This window comes from Mustela erminea, chromosome X (genome assembly GCF_009829155.1).
Source record: "Mustela erminea isolate mMusErm1 chromosome X, mMusErm1.Pri, whole genome shotgun sequence".
Classification (NCBI taxonomy): domain Eukaryota; kingdom Metazoa; phylum Chordata; class Mammalia; order Carnivora; family Mustelidae; genus Mustela; species Mustela erminea.
This window is the reverse complement of record NC_045635.1, coordinates 114463687-114482193: the sequence shown is the minus strand read 5'-3', so window position 1 is coordinate 114482193 and position 18507 is coordinate 114463687. Positions and strand designations below refer to the sequence as shown.

At 54.1% G+C, this 18507-nt stretch overlaps 1 protein-coding gene across 8 annotated transcripts in view; it reads right to left on the bottom strand.

The window, feature by feature from the left end:
- Nucleotides 1-1543: 1543 nt before the first annotated feature.
- Nucleotides 1544-18507, bottom strand: part of FHL1 (four and a half LIM domains 1) — a 61567-nt gene continuing 44603 nt past the window's right edge. For 3 of the 8 annotated variants that reach the window (XM_032329812.1, XM_032329810.1, XM_032329813.1), the window contains 6 exons: nucleotides 6122-6303; nucleotides 5620-5794; nucleotides 4873-5042; nucleotides 4226-4412; nucleotides 3402-3601; nucleotides 1544-3008 (listed from right to left, as the gene is read on the bottom strand). In XM_032329812.1, the coding sequence (XP_032185703.1) occupies nucleotides 2925-3008; nucleotides 3402-3601; nucleotides 4226-4412; nucleotides 4873-5042; nucleotides 5620-5794; nucleotides 6122-6277 (972 nt within the window). In that variant the 5' untranslated portion in view covers nucleotides 6278-6303 and the 3' untranslated portion in view covers nucleotides 1544-2924. Of the gene's footprint in view, nucleotides 3009-3401; nucleotides 3602-4225; nucleotides 4413-4872; nucleotides 5043-5619; nucleotides 5795-6121; nucleotides 6304-6397; nucleotides 6861-7571; nucleotides 7867-13699; nucleotides 13872-18507 lie in introns of those variants that run through there. The other 5 variants (XM_032329809.1, XM_032329811.1, XM_032329814.1 and 2 more) reach the window with 5 other exon arrangements.

Here is an 18507-nt window from a genome sequence, read left to right as displayed (position 1 = left end):
GTCACCTGCCTGTGATTCCGGGAGGTAGGAATTCGGTCACATTTTACAGGCGAGGAAAGCCCAGAGAGGTCAGGTCTCAGTGGCATAGTGAGTGGCAGAGCAGCTGGGATTTGAACCCAGGCCACCCGCTCCAGAACACACCCTGTGAACCACAATATGTTCTTGATACTCCGATCCCTGTAGTTAGCAGGGAGAAGAGGGTTCTCTGATGAAAAGCTGACATCTCCCCTCCCTCCTCCTGTGCCTTATAGCGTCCGTCTGCAAATGGAGTACTGAGCAGACCTGATGGTTTTCGCAGTGTGATGCGGCAGACACAGCCTCTGCCGCGGGGGGGCTCACAGTGACCTCTCTGACCTTCCGCCTTCTCACCTGGAAAATGGGGCCATCGTGCCATCAGCGGGGGCTGTGAGGGTTAGCTATCAAGGTGCCATCAGCCGGGGCTGTGAGGGTTAGCTATCAAGCCAGACCTGTTCGCGGGTGAGGATTAGGGAGGAAGCCGCCTGCTGGCCCCGGGGAAGGCAAGGCCGAGCTGGCCAGGCCGGCCTGGCTTGGGTGGCACCGAAGGCTGCGGTCATGGTGCATTTTTGCAGCAGACCCTGGCCCTGGCGTGGGCTGGAGTTTTGCAGGCCAAGGGGGGATAGGAAGGCCAAAGGGTGACACAGGATGGAAGAGGAGTGTAGAAGCTAGGGCAGATGAGAGAAGTTAGGAAGGGCATGGGCTGGGAGCGGTCCGTGCCCTGGGGGGCCAAGCACTAGCTTGGTGAGAATAAGGACCCTCCCTCCACTGGGTCCCTGAAGGAAGTCCCCACTCCACGCCAGGCTGGTCTCCTCCGGGCTCTGCCCCTTACCGCAGTCTCCATAACCCAGCCAGCTCCCTTGGGAGGCGGGGTGGTGCGGGTGGGAGGATCACCCCAATTCCCCACCCCACCCTGCTCCCTTGGGGCTCCAGATGACTCAGCACTTCCGTGGTTTTAACTGCTCATTTCTCTAGAGAGACAGACACAAGGGGCTGTCACCTGTTCATAAAAATGCCCGTGGTCTCTTGCTGACAGGTTGATTCCCTGCTAACACGGTCAGGTCCACGTTAGCACGAGAGCGGACTTGCCCTTTGCTTTCAGGACGAAGGCCCCGATGCTCATCAGACCATCGCCCCATCCCCGGGCCGGCCACAAGGGGGAGCGAGTTTCTCCCGCTGGCCCGAGGGTGGAGGGAGCCCTTGACAGCAGGCGCTCCGCCGGGCACAGGGTAAGGGCAGCCTTCAGCTGCCGTTCTCTTCCTACTCCCCGCCTCCCCCCGCCCAGCCCCCCCTTTCTTTCAGGGATGTGAGCATCTATGAAATGCTTCTTTGGGATCAGAGTGAGGTTTTGTTGTTTTTAACTGGGTCCGAGGGCTCTTATAGGTTCTATCTTGCTTGGAATTCCTATTCTATGCTGCACTGAATGGAGTCTGTGCTTGAAGGAAGGAACACAGTCACTGGGGTTCTGGGATCCCCAGTCGTGTCCCCTTACAACAACCCCAGCGGCAAAATGAACAGACCAGGCCAGTTATTTATATGCTGCTTTATTTCTGTAAGGATACACTGAAACGTTAGAGAATAGCTAATGACAAAATGCAGAAATGAGGCGTTGGCTTCGCTAACCACTCCTACGAGAATGTTCGTATGCACTGGCATTACGTGTTCACTTGTGGTACTGTCTCATTATACTACGTCCTAGAACAATGTTGATGAGAGTGCGGTGAGGTGAGACTACAAGGGCGTCAGGCTGGCCCAGGAGGGTGGCCGCCACGCCCCCAGAGATCCCGATAAGCTCTGAGGGGCAGTCCTTTAAGAGGGACTGAACGGGGCTCTTCACCACGGGGACCAAGAGCAGACAACTATTAACATTACATCACTGTTTGGAGACATCCTGTCGGGTCAGTGACCATCCCGGTGGCTGCTCAGCTACCCCTCTCAGGTGTTGGGGTTACTTCTGTAGGATGGATTTCAAAACTGCAGGAACGCTGGAGGGGGCAAAAATACTGACATGCAAGTCTCCAAACCCATAAACTATGTTACTATTCATATTAAAACAAAAATATTAAAAAAATAAAAGAGAAAGGGCAGCTGGGTTAGTTCTGTTAAGCTTCCAGAAGCATTCGCGGTGACGATGTTCCTGTGCAACAGGCTCGTTCTCTCGGGTCTGCCTACACTTTGCAAATCACCTGCACGTTCCACGCTTGAAAGTAGGAACGTTCAGAAAACACGCCACACAGGGAAATTGGAAGTTAGTATGGGGGGGGTCAGTTTAGAGTTACTTAACAGCTAAGTTCAAATGTTAACTTTCCGGAAATTCGTATCAGTCGTTCGAAAGCACAAAAGAACAGAAGAGACTCTGATGAGCAAGTTCAACCATGCATTTCGCTAAGTTTGCTTTCTGCTCACCAAAGACGTGAGCAGCTGAGTTGCAGCGGCCGCTGCAACTCTCACATGGCCCAGGAACATGGGGACATGGCAGGTCCTGGCTGAGCCGCGAGACGCAGCTCGGCAGGGGCTTCGTGGGGTACGCCGCTTGCTTGCGTCACTAAGCAGCTACATGGTCAGCACTTTTCTGCTCTAGGATAAACATGCAGAAGAGTCGGTCTACCTAAGTGTGTGTGTTCTCATGGCAGCTATGGAGAAGTGTACTTGGCTGCTAGATCCTAGCGCAAGCACTGTGCGCCCTGATGGGAGTGACAGCATAGAATGGGGGCAGAGGCAGAAGGAGGACTTCAGAGGCGAGAGGCCACTCTGGCCCGGGGGGTGGCGCTGGCCAGAGGGCGAGGACACAGAGAACAAGACTCGATTCCATTTTACAGGACAGGAGCCCCTGTCACTTTACAGCTTTTTGGCACAGTCGGGGCAATACACTTGCTCCTCGTGGAAAACAAAGCGCTTGTTGGCCAGGTTCACGGAGCACTTTTTGCAGTGGAAGCAGTAGTCGTGCCAGGATTGTCCTTCATAGGCCACCACACTGGAGCCTTTACCAAACCCTGGGGAGACAACAAAGCAAACAGGGGAGCCGGCTGAGTGCGGGCGAGAGGCAGGCCGCTGCCTGGCCTGTTCACGTTCACGGAGCCGACAAGCACGCGGGGGCCGCATCGGTCTGGCCCGCCCCGCCCCCACTCCCCGCCGGCCGCCACCCCCCCCAACCGCGCACTGCCCCCCCTCCCCTCAGTGCGTCGCCGCCACCCTGCTCCGGCTCTCCAGGACCTGAGAAGATGCCAGAGCTCGGCCACGAGCCCACACTCCCCTGCCACCACTATTGCCCCTGTGACGCGCACCGACCTCCCAGCATAACCAGTTTCTTTGATTTAGGTCAGGGCCATGGCATCAAAGTGGCCACCAGGAGGCAAACTTGGGCTGTTCGTGGGGTGTGCACTTACCGGGCCTCGAGGAGCTGCTAAGCTTCGATTTTTTCTATAAAGAACCACCACCCACGAGGGACAAGTCCTCTCTCCACCCGGATGCCTGCCCCGGAGGTTGGCGCTGGGAAACAGGGTGAGAGGCAAGCGTTTCCCGTGGCACACTGGGGGCTTCCTAGCTTTAGAGACTGGGTGGCTCACTCTTGACACAGTCCTTTTCCCTGAGGATGGCAAAAGTCTTCTCAAATGTACATTTCAAGGCTCCCCGGGGAGATGGGAAAATTGGAGGTGGGGAAAGGGCCCAGGGCACGTGGACCGCGGCCGCGAGATGAGGAATGAAGTGATTAGCTCTGCTCTGATCGCAAAGAAGCTGCCCGCAGCGTCCCCTCAACTAGCCTGCCGCTAGGGGCACTCTAATCCCAGCTTGCCACTCGCCAGCTTCCCCTCCCCCCACCTCCCCACCCCCCCACAACCCTGCCACCACCCACCCCCAGCCTCTCCCTACCCCGCCGGACCCCCCCCCCCCCCCACCTCACCGCTCCCCTCCCTGCGCGTGCGTGCACACGGTGCCTGCCTGCCCGTGGCCGTGGCCGTGGGTCTCAGGCTCGTGAACTCCGGCAGCGTCGTTAGTCAGCAGTAGTCAGGAGGTGTTCTGTATGGCAAAGGCTAAACTGGCCTGAGGGAGAATCCAAACTATTGGGGGGGGGCCTTCAGGATCACAATGGCAGGGGGAGAGGACATTCTCTGGGGCCTTTGTGGATGAAACCGACGACGGAGGAAAATGAGAGATGGTTACCATGCGCAAGACCTAGCCTGGCAGACTTAGCAAGGACTCTTTAGCCTACCAGTGATGGGGTTCTTGCATCCAGCACACTTCTTGGCCACAAAGTTCTTGTAGCAATCCACGCAGTAATACTGGTCCTCCACAGCGGTGAAACGCTGCCCAGCCAGCTTCTTAGAGCAGGTAACACACACAAAGCACTCGGCATGCCAGGGCTGATCCTGGTAAGTGATTCCTCCAGATGTGATGGCCTAGACCAGGGAGTGTAGCACCGGATTCAGATTCAACAACCATTTTGTTGAATGCCTACTATGTGCCAGGCACTGTGCTGGGCGCTTTGGTATACAATATCTCATTTAATCGCCACAACAGCCATGGGAGGCAGGGGCCATTATTATCCCCGGGTTCCAGATGAAGACACCGAGGCTCAGAGAGGGCGAGCACCTGCGTGAGGTCACGCACAGCCAACCAGGTGGCAGAGGCAGGCCTCTAGAGCTGGGGTTGCCAGGGGCCTCCACAGTGAATGTGTCCCCGGACAGCGGGCCGGGGCCCGGGCGCCACTTTCTCCTGCCACAGTCTCCTCATCTGCAAACCGAGAATAATAATTCCCACGTCGCAGGGCTGTCGTGAGGATGGAATGGGATAGTGTGTGTGCAAGTGCTCTGCAAACTGTCCAACGCTTCTAGAAACAGCAGTCCCTTGACAACGTACCTTGTTGCACTTGACGCAATGCTTGGCAAATTTGGTCTCGTGGCAAGTCACGCAGTAGAAGTCTTCCCCTTTAGGGAAGAAGCTTCCAGTCCCGATGACTTGCTTGCAGTTGCTGCAGGTGAAGCAGTCTTTGTGCCAGACGGTCTTCTTGTACTCCACGTTCTGATCTCCTGCGGTGGGGGGGAAGCCAGCGAGAGCCCCCCTGTCGGTGCCCTGCAAGGGGCTGCAATCCATGCCCCCCGCCACCCTGGGCCCTCCAGAGGGGAGGGAATGTAGGCCCCGCAGGTCTCGGCCTCGTGCTTCCAAAGACCCTCCCCGTGGGGGCCTCTCTCTCCACCGGCCTACCTACGAGGGTGGTGTGGACCCAGCTTCTATCAGGGAAGGAGTTGATGCCTGAAGCCCCGCCCCACACCCCAGCCTTGGCGGACCTGACCTGGCTCAGAATTCCACCCTGAGGAGGTTGCATGCTTTGCTCACTCACTCTACCCAAATGAGAAAGCGCAACATACTTTTCACTTCTTTCTCTTGCCACAGACCGCTCTCTCCAGGGTTCTTTAGCTGCCGAGTGTGTGCGTGTGTGCGAGCATATATGTGTACGCAGATATACGTGTACGTATATGCGTGCATATATACGCTAAGACCTAAGTGCGGCTCACAGCAGCATCACCCCACCACCACGAGCCCCGGCATCAGCTCGGCCCTGTGGGCCTCCTCCCTGGCTGCCCTGGTGGGGAGAGGGGACACTACCTGCCACGATCGGCTTGAAGCACCCCTTGCACTTGGGGGCATCCTCCCGAGTGGTGCACTTGTTGCAAAAGATCTTGTTGTCCTTGGCCACAAAGGTCTCGTTGGCCAAGGGGTGAAGGCACTTGGCACAGCGGAAGCAGGTGTCATGCCAGTAGCGGTTCTTATAGTGAACCTCCTGGAAACCAAGCAGAAGGAGATGAGCTGCTGTGAGAGATGCTGGTAAGGGGGCAGGGGCCCTCCCATCAAGCCCAACATCTCTGGGGCAGACTACAGTGACGACACAGTCCCTTACACCTGGAGTCCCTGAGGTGTTCTTGTGAGACACATGAGAACACCGAGGCGAGGAAGAGCTACTGGGGACCCCCAGACCGGGGCCGGGGTGGTGGGGGGAGCTGGGGACTCGCGCTGGAAGCTGGGGCCTCCACTCCCTCACCACCACATCCCTGCCGGCCCTGCCCTGTACAGGTGTCCCCCGCCCCACACACCGGGCCAGCCCGGTCACCTTGGAGTCGGCGCCGATGGGCTTCCGGCACTCTGCACAGGTGTTGGCGCAGAACTTGTCGAAGCACTTCAGGCAGCAGTGGTGGCCATCCTTCTGCACGTATTTCTTGCCCTGCAGGTTGTCCCTGCAGTAGTGGCAGTCGAACTTCTCAGTCATGGTGCCCACCTTGTAGCTGGATGGACCTGCGGGGAAAGGAGGCAGAGCAAATGAGCCCAAGGAGGAGGGAGCGCGCTGCCGCCGAGGCTCCAGGGGACAGCTGCGTGGTGCCACCAGGACCTGGAGGTCAGGTCCCCGCTGCCGCTGAGCCTGGCTGGCCACGGGCGCCAGGACCGGACGTCCTTCACTGGGACCCTGGGAAGAAACAGCCTCCCCGCTGGCCGGGGGTCAGAGTCCGCGGCCGGTGGGTCCCCGGGAACATGAGAGAAAGTCCTGCTGGAGGAGGAGAGAAGTGGGTCAGGGCTTGTGTTGGCCAGACAGGGCTTCTAGAAAGGTGTGGTGCCTTCGAGCCGTGGACGCACAGCTTGGGACGCGTGCCAGCGGCCGCTCCGGGAGGCAAGCTGCTCGGCAGCCCGAGGAGGAGGAGCCGCTGCTCTGCTCCCCCCACCGCCAGCCTCGGGCTCTTCCTCCCAGACCCCGCTCCCATCTGCAGGAGTCAGCACGCCAGACAGACAGACTGGGGCTCACTGCCCAGAGAGGAGAGGACGCTGGCCCCGTGAACAACCCTTATGGATCGGTTCAAAATGCCTGCATCTGATCCTTCAAATCCGGCAGAGCACTTTTAAATCCCAAATGGACCCTAAAGAGCTCCATCCAACAGAGGTCACGGACCCCCGAGGCCTGAGCCATGACCCCGGAGAGGACCCTTCACAACAGCATTCTCCATCCGTACTGGCAAGGTCCGCCAGCGTGAGCACTTGTCACGGCGATGTGCCGTTCTGTGACATGCCAAAATCCAGGCCCCCCTTTGTTCAAGCAAGTGAGCCTCGAGACTCAACGAAGCATTTGCGGTTTTAAAAACTGCGACGTGAAAGTATGATTGCAGTGGGGGGTGGGGCAGGAGAGAAAGGCTTTTTAAAAGTGTTAAGCTGATCCTTCCAAGAACCCCTTCCACTGCCTTCATATGGAACAACTCCCCTGGTGCCCAAGCCCCCACCACCCCCTCCAGACCCCAGACTGCACGTCTGTAATCGCTGCGAGCTAAGGCACTCCGTTCCTCCGCCGCCAGAAAGCTGCCAGATCTATGAGCTCCCAATTTCTTGAAACATATGCTAATTTTCCCCGCTCCTCCTGAAAAGAACCGTACGTGGGTAAGTAGATAGCAATTATTTAATTTGCGCAGGCAACATGAGAATGGAGAGAATTTTCTCCAATTACCCACCAACACGGTTCTTGCGCTAGCGAATACCCCCGCGGAATGTAGCGAGGGAACGAGCAGCTGCCCGGTACTCACCGTGGCTCTTCCACTAGCTGAATGGCCCCGGACTCCCACTCTGGGTCCCATTCCCAGTTTTTTTATACGAACACATGTCCAAGTTGTTTGGATCCTGTTGCCACAGACAACCAAATAGCACAGAGTGAGCTAAGGAAACCACACCCTGCGTCTCCGAGCCCGCCTCGGCCAAGGCTGGTGAACTCTCCCTCAGAGCTGGGCGCATTTCGGAAGCTGGCCTCCAGACAAAGCAGATCGCACCACGGACGGGTAGAATGTTCTGGGCCAGCTGCAGCCCCTGCTCAGGCTGGCCCTTGCACAGACCCCCTCATCTCCAGGGAGCGAATGACGGAAAGCAAGTGGGTAGCATTCTTGGGCAAAGACAGTTGCCTGAGACAGTTGTGCCAGAGCTCAGAGGTTCATTGAGACCAGAGAATGGTCCTTAGCGGCACTTTCTCCCCCAAAAGGCCAGCGGGATGTTCCCTTACGTAATCAGGTTAGAGAGGAAAAGCAGAGATGCAGGGGGACCGAGGCCTGGTCTCCTTGAGCAGCACGCTGTTTACCCAAGGCAGCTTCGAAAGTGCCATTAGCCTCTATGCAGACAGAAAAAAGTGCCTGTCACCGTGGGAGCACGCGGACAATCACGCTCCTCCTCTCGGCCCTGCCGGTCTTTCACAGGCCACGCAAAATCCTCGTCTCACTAGCTTTTCCATATTGAAATTGTGCCCTCAACCAAGATGGACTTCCTTGTTAAGAGCCGAGTAGAGAAACCAAGTAAATGCCAGGAAGTTCAATTATCAGCAGCTCCGAAATGCCATTTGGCAGGAAATCAGAACTTGTAAGATTAGACGGCACCGGCTTCCTGCGCGGCGAGGAATCGTGGCTGCCTTAGCCCTTCGGAGACTATCTTCCTGGACCATATGGGGACATCCCTCCTCCTCCCTCACCAAAGTCCCTATTTAGCATAGAACTTGGAGGCACACTCCTTTTCCTATCATTCCTTTGACGTCTGCTGAAGAGGAAATGGCCTCCAAATATTTCTAGATGTGACAGCACGACCGCCTGACGGAGTCCCGTCTCGTGCTTTATGGCAGAAACTGGGGGTCAGTGTCCCACAGAAAAGCACCGCCAGGAAGCACAGGGAGGTCCCTTTAGGTATTCGGAGCTTGGGGGAGAAGGAGAACCACTACAGTAAGAGAGATCTTACTCCCGAGCCTCTTTCACTTGAAAACTACCTACTTTCAAATAGTCAAGGGGCGCCTGGGTGGCTCAGTGGGTTAAAGCCTCTGCCTTCCGCTTGGGTCATGATCTCAGGGTCCTGGGATCGAGCCCCACATTGGGCTCTCTGCTCAGCGGGGAGCCTGCTTCCCCCTCTTTCTCTGCCTGCCTCTCTGCCTACTTGTGATCTCTGTCAAATAAATTAAAAAATAAAAAGAAACAGTCACTTTGCCAATGCCAAGTTCTTCACTGGTTACTTTCATGGTTCTAGAACATGACTTGCTTGGAGTTTTTACATGTCCAGCTGGTGAAATAACCCCACGGCTCACCAGCTGAACACACAAGCACCAGGACAGGGTCCTGAAGTCAGTGAAAGGGAAATTAAAGTCACCCCGAGTTAAGGGTGCCGCTGTGGAGACTCCCACCTCTTCGAGGTTTCGAGTCCCGGCTTTTGGGCATTATTAGTTTATCTTTCTGCAGAATGAAAGCCCAGGGCCACCCTCTGTTCCCCCGCACTGCACACTTGAACCCGAGCCTGCACCCAGAGGGACAGATTTCAAAGGGCATGTCCTCTTAGGGCTCATTTCCACAGTGGATTCAAGCCTTTTTTGTGTGTGTGGAAACGCTTATTTGTCAAGATAAAATAGGCACTTCTAGGAACGTTAGCTTTTATTGCCTAATAAGTAAACAGGCTGGAAACACTTGAGGCATGTTAACAATGCCGATGTCAAATTCATGAACTTTAGTACTTTTTTTGCAATGATTCCAATGAAGTCGAACTCTGGATAACCTGAATTAGTTTACCTCGTGTTTTTTTTTTTTTCTTTCTTTCTTTTTTTTTTTTTTAAGATTTTATTTATTTTACTGACAGAGATCACAGGTAGGCGAGAGAGAGAGAGAGAGAGAGAGAGAGAGGGAAGCAGGCTCCCTGCGGAGCAGAGAGCCTGATGCGGGGCTCCAACCCAGGACCCTGAGATCATGACCTGAGAAGAAGGCAGAGGCTTTAACCCACTGAGCCACCCACGTGCCCCTACCTCGTGTTTTTCTAAACCAAGATTATTGGGTCCCAAACTGTTTCAAGCCTTCATGGCAGCGTGCTTAGGAGGAAGCCGGAGGGGTACGTTCCTGCTGATGACATAGTCCCTGTGTCAGAAGGGTGCATGAAGCATGAATGGGTAGGAGGGCAGAAGAGTCTGTTACTGCTCGTCTTCGGAGCCGCTAATAGCTCGGGGAGAACAGCGCTGGAACACACAGAGGTTCCCAAAAGACAGCCAGCGCTCTGGTGTGTGGGCTCCCTGAAAATGAGCCACAGTGAAATTCTGACTTCACGAGGAGACAGTTTGTGCCTCCCTGTTTCCCCTTTCTTAGAAATCAGAGACTGGACAAAAATGAAGAGAGCATTTCACCTGTCTTGGAGGCTCCCTTTAATCTTACTAAATTAACATATACTTAAAGCGTTTATCTCTTAGGGGGTACTTTTTTTTTTTTTTCTTATCTCCCTACCCAGGTCGCCTTCTAACCTTCCAAAACTTCCAGATCTGCTTCCCCTGACCTGCGGCTGTTATCTGGGAAAGGTACTGGGTACAAAGTTACTTCCCTTCCTGCTGGTCCCTGCCCGCCCGGTGGCTGCGTCTCAGGCTCCGACGTGTGCCCCGCAGCTGTGGGCAGGAATGAGGGTTGTCTAGCACAGAAGAAGTTTGCAAATTCCCGGGGCCTCTTGTCCACTAAGTCACATGCTATGGCCGTGGATGGACAGATTGGGGGGCGGGTTAGATCACTGCCACAAAGCTCCTAAAATCTCTTTCATTCAAAGCATTTTATAACAGATTTTTTTTAAAAAACCGGGGCACAGCTCCTGCCACCCTAAGGGGCTGATGTCTGACCCTCTGGCCTTCAGAGAATCAGCAGGTTCAAATGCGGTTGGAAATGTGACCGGCTGATCGCATTTTAGAGACCGCTTCCAGGATGGCAGACTGACTTTCTTGCCATGCCTGCTTCAAAGGACACATCATTCTTCACTTAATAAGTAAGCTTCCTCTTTCAGAAAATTCCTGAACGACAGCCAACATGCTAAGAGGTACCTACATAAACCTCAGTATCTCAGTAAGAAGTTTTGGCTCTGATGCCATCACGTACACATCAGGGAAACGTCTCATTAGAGAAGACTCAATTTGTATTCAATAACCTCTCACTTGTGTTTTTATATGGATTTTCTCACGTATTTCTTGCTAATGTCCACTTTCCCCCTCATGCCTGAGTGGCTCAAAATTGGAAGGTTTAAGGAAACCGTGACCAGGAGGGCAAAGGAACATTCTTCGACGTGCTCCCTGAGTGGCATAACGAATAGTGCAAACGATGAACTGCAACCCAGAGGGGGAAAATAATTCAGGTTATTTCTGGTCTGTTAATTGCTAAGTCCAACGTACCGGTCCGTTAGTCACCCCATGTATAAATACTGGCTTGCCAAGAAAGGGTATATTGCTTTCCCAAGAGGTGTCGTCAGACATTTGGGAATAAATACCTAACTTGCTACGATGAGACGGAGGTCATGAGTTATGAGACCACTGTGGTCTCTCACAGACTTTCATAGAAAATCAGAAAGTGGTTTTTTCCCCTTACAAACAGAAACGCCTCAATGCTATCTGCAAGTTCGCTTGTACGCTATCATCATCTCTATCCCAGTGCTACTTTGTCCAGATATGAAGCTTTTCTTAAGGTTGTGCACAAAAAGGGGCTCCCCTTCCCTTGATTTTCTACCCTGGCAGCAAGAGAACGGGGTTCTTAGTTTTTCTGGTTGTGCTAAAGTCACTGGCGGCTGTTACATGGTCATTAGAAGTACACATCGCTCCGGCTTCACCCTTGACCAGCTCTTCTGACTACCATTTTTCAGTTATTTTAAGAACCCGACCCAGTGCGATTACTAGCTCACCCCACCATGCCGTTTTCTATCCCTGCCCCCCCAAAAAGACTGCCGGGTGTGTGTGACCCACTGGGCAGTGGCTGGCAAAGCGAACGAATGGCGATGTAATAGGGCAAATGGCCTTACTTGCCTTCCCATCACGCCCAGTCTGGCCCTCAACTTGCAAGGCCAAGGGTAAAGGAACTGAATCTACATAATCTTGCAGCCTGAAAGCATTCAATAACAAAAGTAGACATTCTTGCCCTTGAAATGTCCTTTCAGTATAGGGACAGCCACCAAAAACAGATCCTGAACCAATGATCTGAGCCTCTCCTTTGTCCATACAAAACCCATTTCAGGGCAACGAGCAATTTCTTCACGTGAGGTCAACTCTCTCGTCTGCTTCACGGACCTATAAACCTAATGCAATACAAAATGACAGCTCCTGGTTTTAAAAATCATCTAAAATGTGTCAATAATCTAATTTAGTCACATTTATTGTCTTCAAATTTATATAAAGCAAGCATCGTGTCTGGATTTGGTGCAAAGTAAAACCAGAGGTTGGTATGTTGTAAACAGGTCACCTTTTGAATGTATTTAAATGTATTTTCAAATGTATCTCCTAATCCATCCCTTAATTAGTAAACAAAACGGGGAGTTACTCTACCAGTTACCACGTGTTCAAGGTCCACTGGAACAAGTGGCAAAGCTGAACACTCTGCCTGCACCCAGAGAACGTGTATGTTGGCTGATCAGCACGATCTCAGGCATGTGCTACCCTGTTCGTAAAATGGCTCCTGGAGGTGGGGGGCGGGAAGACAGCTCTTCAACATTTGGAAACAACAAAGACATTGCATATTAATTCATTAAAGCACAGAATGCATTGCAGTGCATTTGTTTTAAAATATCTGAGGAGAAATTTCTCAAAGAATTCTCATTACTTAAATTTTGATGAGCGGGCCCCTGGGGGGCTCAGTCGGTTAAGTATCTGCCTTGCGCTCAGGTTGGGATCCTGGGATCGTGGGATCAAGTCCCCACATGAGGTTCTCTGCTCAGCGGACAGCCTGCTTCTCCCTCTGCCCTCTGTGCTTGCTCTCTCATGTAAATAAATGAAATCTTTAAAAAAAAATAAAATACATTTTCACGGGCAATTACAAGTTTTCAAAAATCACTTTTCCAAAAGACTGCCACCAAAAATTACTTTGTCCCGTAATCTGAAAGCCAGGAGAGAGGACGAAGTGCCTGTTTGTAAGAGAGGGGACCGTTCCTTAGGCAGAGAGGGCAAAAGAGCCACAGCAACATTCCTGGCTTTAGAGGAAAGACAGGCAAGAGGGTGACTTCAGAGAGCCGAGCTTTCTGGGGAAGATGGCCGGTCCTTCAGTCCTTTCGCCCCTGTTCCACGGGTGTCTGTCCACGGCCAAAGGGCTTCCTTCATGTCAGGTTGCAAAACAAGAAGACGACTCTCACGGTCATGACGTTCAGGAGATTCTGAAATGTTGCCCCTTTTCTGATAAGAACAATTCCTAACCTGTTACATCAAGAGGATCATAGCTGCTTCTCTGCGGCAGGACTAAGCCCACCGCTCAGGAAGGGGAAGATGTGGTGAGTCATTTACGGACTTTCTCCAGCCCCATACTCAGCGGCCCTTCCCTACACACCTTAAATTCGATTTAAAGCACTCAAGATGAACATTCCTATCTTACAAATAACAAAGAATCGCTCCCCCCCACCGCCCACCACCACAAAATCTTTTCTTGCACAATGTCTTACAATTTCACAGGATGTCCTGAAAAGTGTTAACTATAGTCATAAGTTTAGATTAAAAAAAAAAAACACACACAAGCCACTCACACTGCCTTTTGTCTCTGAAACAACAATAGAAAGCAAGGACAGAACAGAGATGAACTAGGACTTATTTAGCCTCTAGACAAGCCTAAAATCATTTCATTACAAAGTATGTTGAAGTCGAGTGATGGATTCACTGCTGTAAGAAAACCGTGCTCGACAGAAGATAAAGAACAGGAAGCTTTACCTGAGTGCCTATGGGAAGCCATGGCTTAGAGACCAAGTTCAGGAGCAGCACCTAGACCCGTCTTCCCTCGACCCCAGCTGATAAGGCTGTGGCTCATTTGTGAACATACATTTAAGGGGAAGCGGCTAACACAAAAATAACCGAGAGCAGATGGCCCACCCCTCCCCAGAGATCACAACCTTAATCCCACTAGAAAATTCTTAACCATTTTAGGTGATCCAAGGGAGAAGAATAGGACCCAGTAAAAATACCAAACACTACATATAAATACCTGTGGAGCTACTCAGCATCCAAATTAGCTCCAGAGCCAGAGAGGCCACATAGAAAGTCATCCCTGTACCGGAATAAAATTTGGACTCGGCTCTGGCATAGCTTAACGCTGAGCCACCCCTGTGAATCCACTTCATATGCCTAAACAGCCTGCGCTGGGCCCTAGGAAGAACTTATTTTTGTGCTGTTAACGAGAGAAAGAACCGTAAGGGACAGACTTATGCTAACCAGTGTAATTAAAAGGTGTTAGACACGAGGAATACAGAGGTCAGGGGTATTCTCCACGTCCTCCTTGCTATGTACCAGACACCAGCAGAACAGTGAAAGAGCCACTCTAGCCACACATCTCCTCACTGTCAGAGGACAGACGGACACCTGTGTAGTCGCCATGTACACAAGGAAGATACTTTGTCCCACAGATGAAATCTCTTGCTTTCAGTGTTAGGGACAACAAAAGTAAAAAAAAAAAAAAAAAAGAAAGAAAGAAAGAAAGAAAGAAAAAAGGATGAAAATGAAGAGGGTGACCTAACATGTTGCAACAGCTGGAGGATGGCCTCTAAGTCCCTCCAGGACCCCGTGCCCGTTCCTTCTCTGCCCTCATCCCACCCGCCCCCACACCCGCCCGCACCCTTCACTCGAGCCTCACGCTAGCTTCCCTGCTGGGCTCTGCACCCTCCCGACACGCCCCACCTCGGACCCCGACACCCGCTCCCCCAGCATGGGGTGCTCCTCTACCTCCTTCCTGGCTTTGCTCCAAGTCCCTTTCAGGGACATCTCACCGCACCACTTATTTAAAACTGCAACCGTGCTCCCCACCCCCACTCTCTATCCGTTTCCCCAGTGTATTCCCCACAGTAAGTGTCTGCTGAGAAATGAAATAAGAGAAGCAGAAAGTGTTCATCAAGCCCCATATCAAACTAACGCACAGTCCCACCTGGAACCAGAAAGTGTCTTCGGTGGCTGAACATCAAGGAAGGCCTCCGACCTTCACTCACGGGCAGGCCCTGGGCTCAGTACCATATAGACACTGCCTTGTCTAGTGCATGTCACCGGTTTCAGCCCAGTTCTGTGCCCCCACCCACCCCCAGCAGGCGGGGGCTGGTCTTGTCTTCTCTCCCCAGCCTGCAGCAGCTGAGCCAGAACTGCTTCATGGATATGTGCGTGAATGAGTTTTATGATGACTGTGCTCTTCAAATGTTTAGTGAAAAAGTTATTCTTGGGGCGCTTGGGTCTCGCAGTCTGTTAAGCAACCAACTCTTGGTTCTGGCGCAGGTCGGGATCTCAGGGTCATGAGATCGAGCCCCGTGGCAGGCTCTGTGCTCAGTAGAGAGTCTGCTGCCTCTCTCTCTGTCTCTCCCTCTGCCCCTCCTCTAGCTCACGCTCCCTCTCTCAAATAAATACATCTTAAAAAAAAATAATGCACATGAGCAGGAGGAGGCACAGAGGGAGAGGGAGAGGGAGAGAGTCTCAAGCAGGCTCCCTGCTGAGCCCAGAGCCCGAGGTGGGGCTTGATCTCCCAACCCTGAGATCAACACCTGAGCGGAAACCAAGAGTCAGACTCTTAACCGACTGTGCCACCCAGGCGTCCTGAGTAAGTTTATTCTGAAAGATAGCTGAAGCTGTAAGTCCTAGTTAGCTAGAAAATGCCAAAACAACAAAAACTGGGAGGTCACAGACAAATTTATCATGTGTTCGGTCCAGGAATCAGCCTGGGAGAAGGGGGTGACTCCCGACCTGCCACATCCCCTTTCTCAGTGGCCTGATGAATCGCGACAGGGAGACTGGCCGGCTGGATCATGCGGCACCCCTGAAGTAAAGGTCCCTGAAATAAAGGTCGCCTGGCGGAACCACGTGTGTCGTAGCAGATAATTGACCTTTATGAACCGGAAACCAGACTTGAGCGAGGAGCGTTCGAGGCCGAGCTTCCCCGCAGGAAGCCAGTCCTGGCTTCAGGCCCTGCATGAGGACAAGGGCGGGAGCTTGTCAGCGTTCTGAAAAGTCCCAACAGACCACAGACAGACGGACTGCCTCACCGAGTTAGCAAACCACCGGAAACCTATTTTGTCCGAAACACGAGAGAAAATACATAAACCAGAGAGTCTCCTTCTGACCCGTTATTAGCTGGCGGCCGAGGACAAGCTGGCCGGAGCGGGAGCCTGGCCCTGCGGCTCCCCTCACCCCGCCCGCCGAACACCCCTCACTCCTTCCCAAGCCTCAGGAAGCACGGAGAGGGGTCCCCCGGCTCGGGGCCCCAAGTCAGAGCCACACTTTCACAAAACCCAGACAGAAAAGGGCCCTGGTGGGGTGACGAAGGGCTCCTCGGACTCTGCCCTGCCTGGAGCCGGGGGGTGGGGGTGTCACAGACCGGAACAGTCGCTGCTTTCGTTAGCGTCCGAGCCAAGTTCATCACTCGTTACCAGTGTGACGTTTAACGATCTCTGCGATCGCCGTGGGGTTCACAAGGCGCCGGCGCGGACCGCTGCTGGGCCGGCCGCGGTCTGAGGAACGGACCCCGTCACTGCCCGAAGGCTGCGCTCCGGCCTTCTCTCCCCTCTCGCTCTGGGGGGCGATCTTCCAGGGAGCGTCAGGCCTCAGAACCCCTGAGCTTCCTCTCGCGTGCGATCCTCCGAGAACCACTCGGTTCCGCGGCTGTCTGTCCGTCCGCTTCGGCCTTCCAGTTGCTCTGCAGCCTGGCCGCCGCCCACCCAGGGCTCCGCCACCCCCGCCTTCGTGTACTTTAGAGGCAAACACTGCCCTGATGTCCCGCTGTGTGGCACGAGCCATTTTTCTGGCCACAAAGAGCACGAGGCCATCCTTCCTTCCAACGCGCATGGACACTGGGCACGAGGCGCCGCGAGGGCGAGGAAGGGCACAGAGGCCGCCCCGCACACACAAGGGGGCCCCGAGACTCGGCAGTGGCCGAGCTCCGCGTGCGGGCTCAGGTGAGGCTTGGGGGACCTGAGGGCCTGGGAGCCGGCCCCGGAGGACGGGTCAGAGGGGCGCTCCGGAGGCATCAGGAGCTGGCGGCGGGGGGTGGTGTGGGGGGATAGGGGGGTGGTGTGGGGGGATAGGGGGGTGGTGTGGGGGGATAGGGGGGTGGTGTGGGGGGCGCTGCAACAAGTGGGGGAGGGAGGAGGGGAGGGAGGCCAGAGGCAGGGAGATAGCCCGGAAGGGTACCGCTGCAGCTCGATGGGGTGACAGGAGCGGACGGCGGGCAGGAGGCGAAGGGCCCGGGAGGACAGGGAAGCACGAGGATATGCCGGACGCCAGCAGAGGCCAGTGGGGGGGACCCTCTGAGGTGCGGGGTCGTGGGGGTCAGGGCAACCCGGGGGGAGCCTGGGACACAGAGCCAGCCAGCAGGAGGAACAGTGGCACTGTGTCTGGGCCCTTGTGAGGAGGTTCTTCTGAGGGGTCCATGGCTCGACCCCTTGGGGATGAAGATCCGAGTTGCTGCGCTGAGAGAGAGAGAGGGGACAGGGGCCTGACAGTGTGGTGCCGGGGGAGTCGCGTTTGTGGGCCTTCCCACGGGGCAACCCAACCCCGCAGTCTCTACCTCAGGGACACCACACCCCGGGGACCCACGAGTCCAACACAGCCAATTCGGTGACCCGGGTGGCCCACACTGCGGGAGCTTCCACATCTCACAGCCTGGCTGGTGGCGCCCTCCTGCCTCCCCTATAGTCTCCTCTGACCAAAGAAATTTCCAAAGGGCTGAAAACGTATTCCCATGAGTACGGTCAGAGGCCAGAGCCCGACAACCACGTGGGATGGAGCGTACACACACCAGGGGCCTCATCCTTGCCCATTTGCACACCTGCCCTCGTCTGCCCAAGCCCACGACTGATGAAAACACTTGGACCAGGGCTTTTTTCCTCCACAGAACTCTGTCTGGCCACTAGGCCCTCTGCCAACAATTTTACTGAGTGACTCTCCAACCGCGAGCTTCGGGCAGCTAGTCATGCACTATGATACGATGGGATTCCATGGCGGGCTCTCCGGAGTATCTCTTGTCCTGTGTGCTCTTGCCAGCAAAGGCCCAGTACAGCTTCAGCCATCTCATGTTCCTGTCAATCTGTAGGGTGGGAAGAGGACTTTTTCCGACTGACAAGTCAAATTTTGCAAAGTCACTGCACTTAAATGTCATAGTCATAATTCGGGGCAAACATGTCAAGGTGTAAAATGAGGGAGGCCCCCCCAAGAACCACAAAGGGGGCAACTTCATCATGCAAGATCCAAAAGAAAGCAAAGCCCCAGAAAACTGTGCCTCCCCAAAGACTCCCCAAATTGCAAGGCAAAGGAAAAGGAAGGCCCACAAAAGGCAAAGGCCTGCCACCAACGAGGTCAGCTATGGGCAGTGGAAGACCCCGTACACAGCCAAGCACCTAAAAATGCTCATCATGCCAGAGAAGACCTGTCTACCTCATACTGCACCAGGGCTCACGTAGTTTCCTTGTAATCCTCACCTGGAGAGAACTGAAACACAAGCCATGGCATGCACTATTTGATTTTTGAAAATGTCATTCTAGGATTAGGAAGAG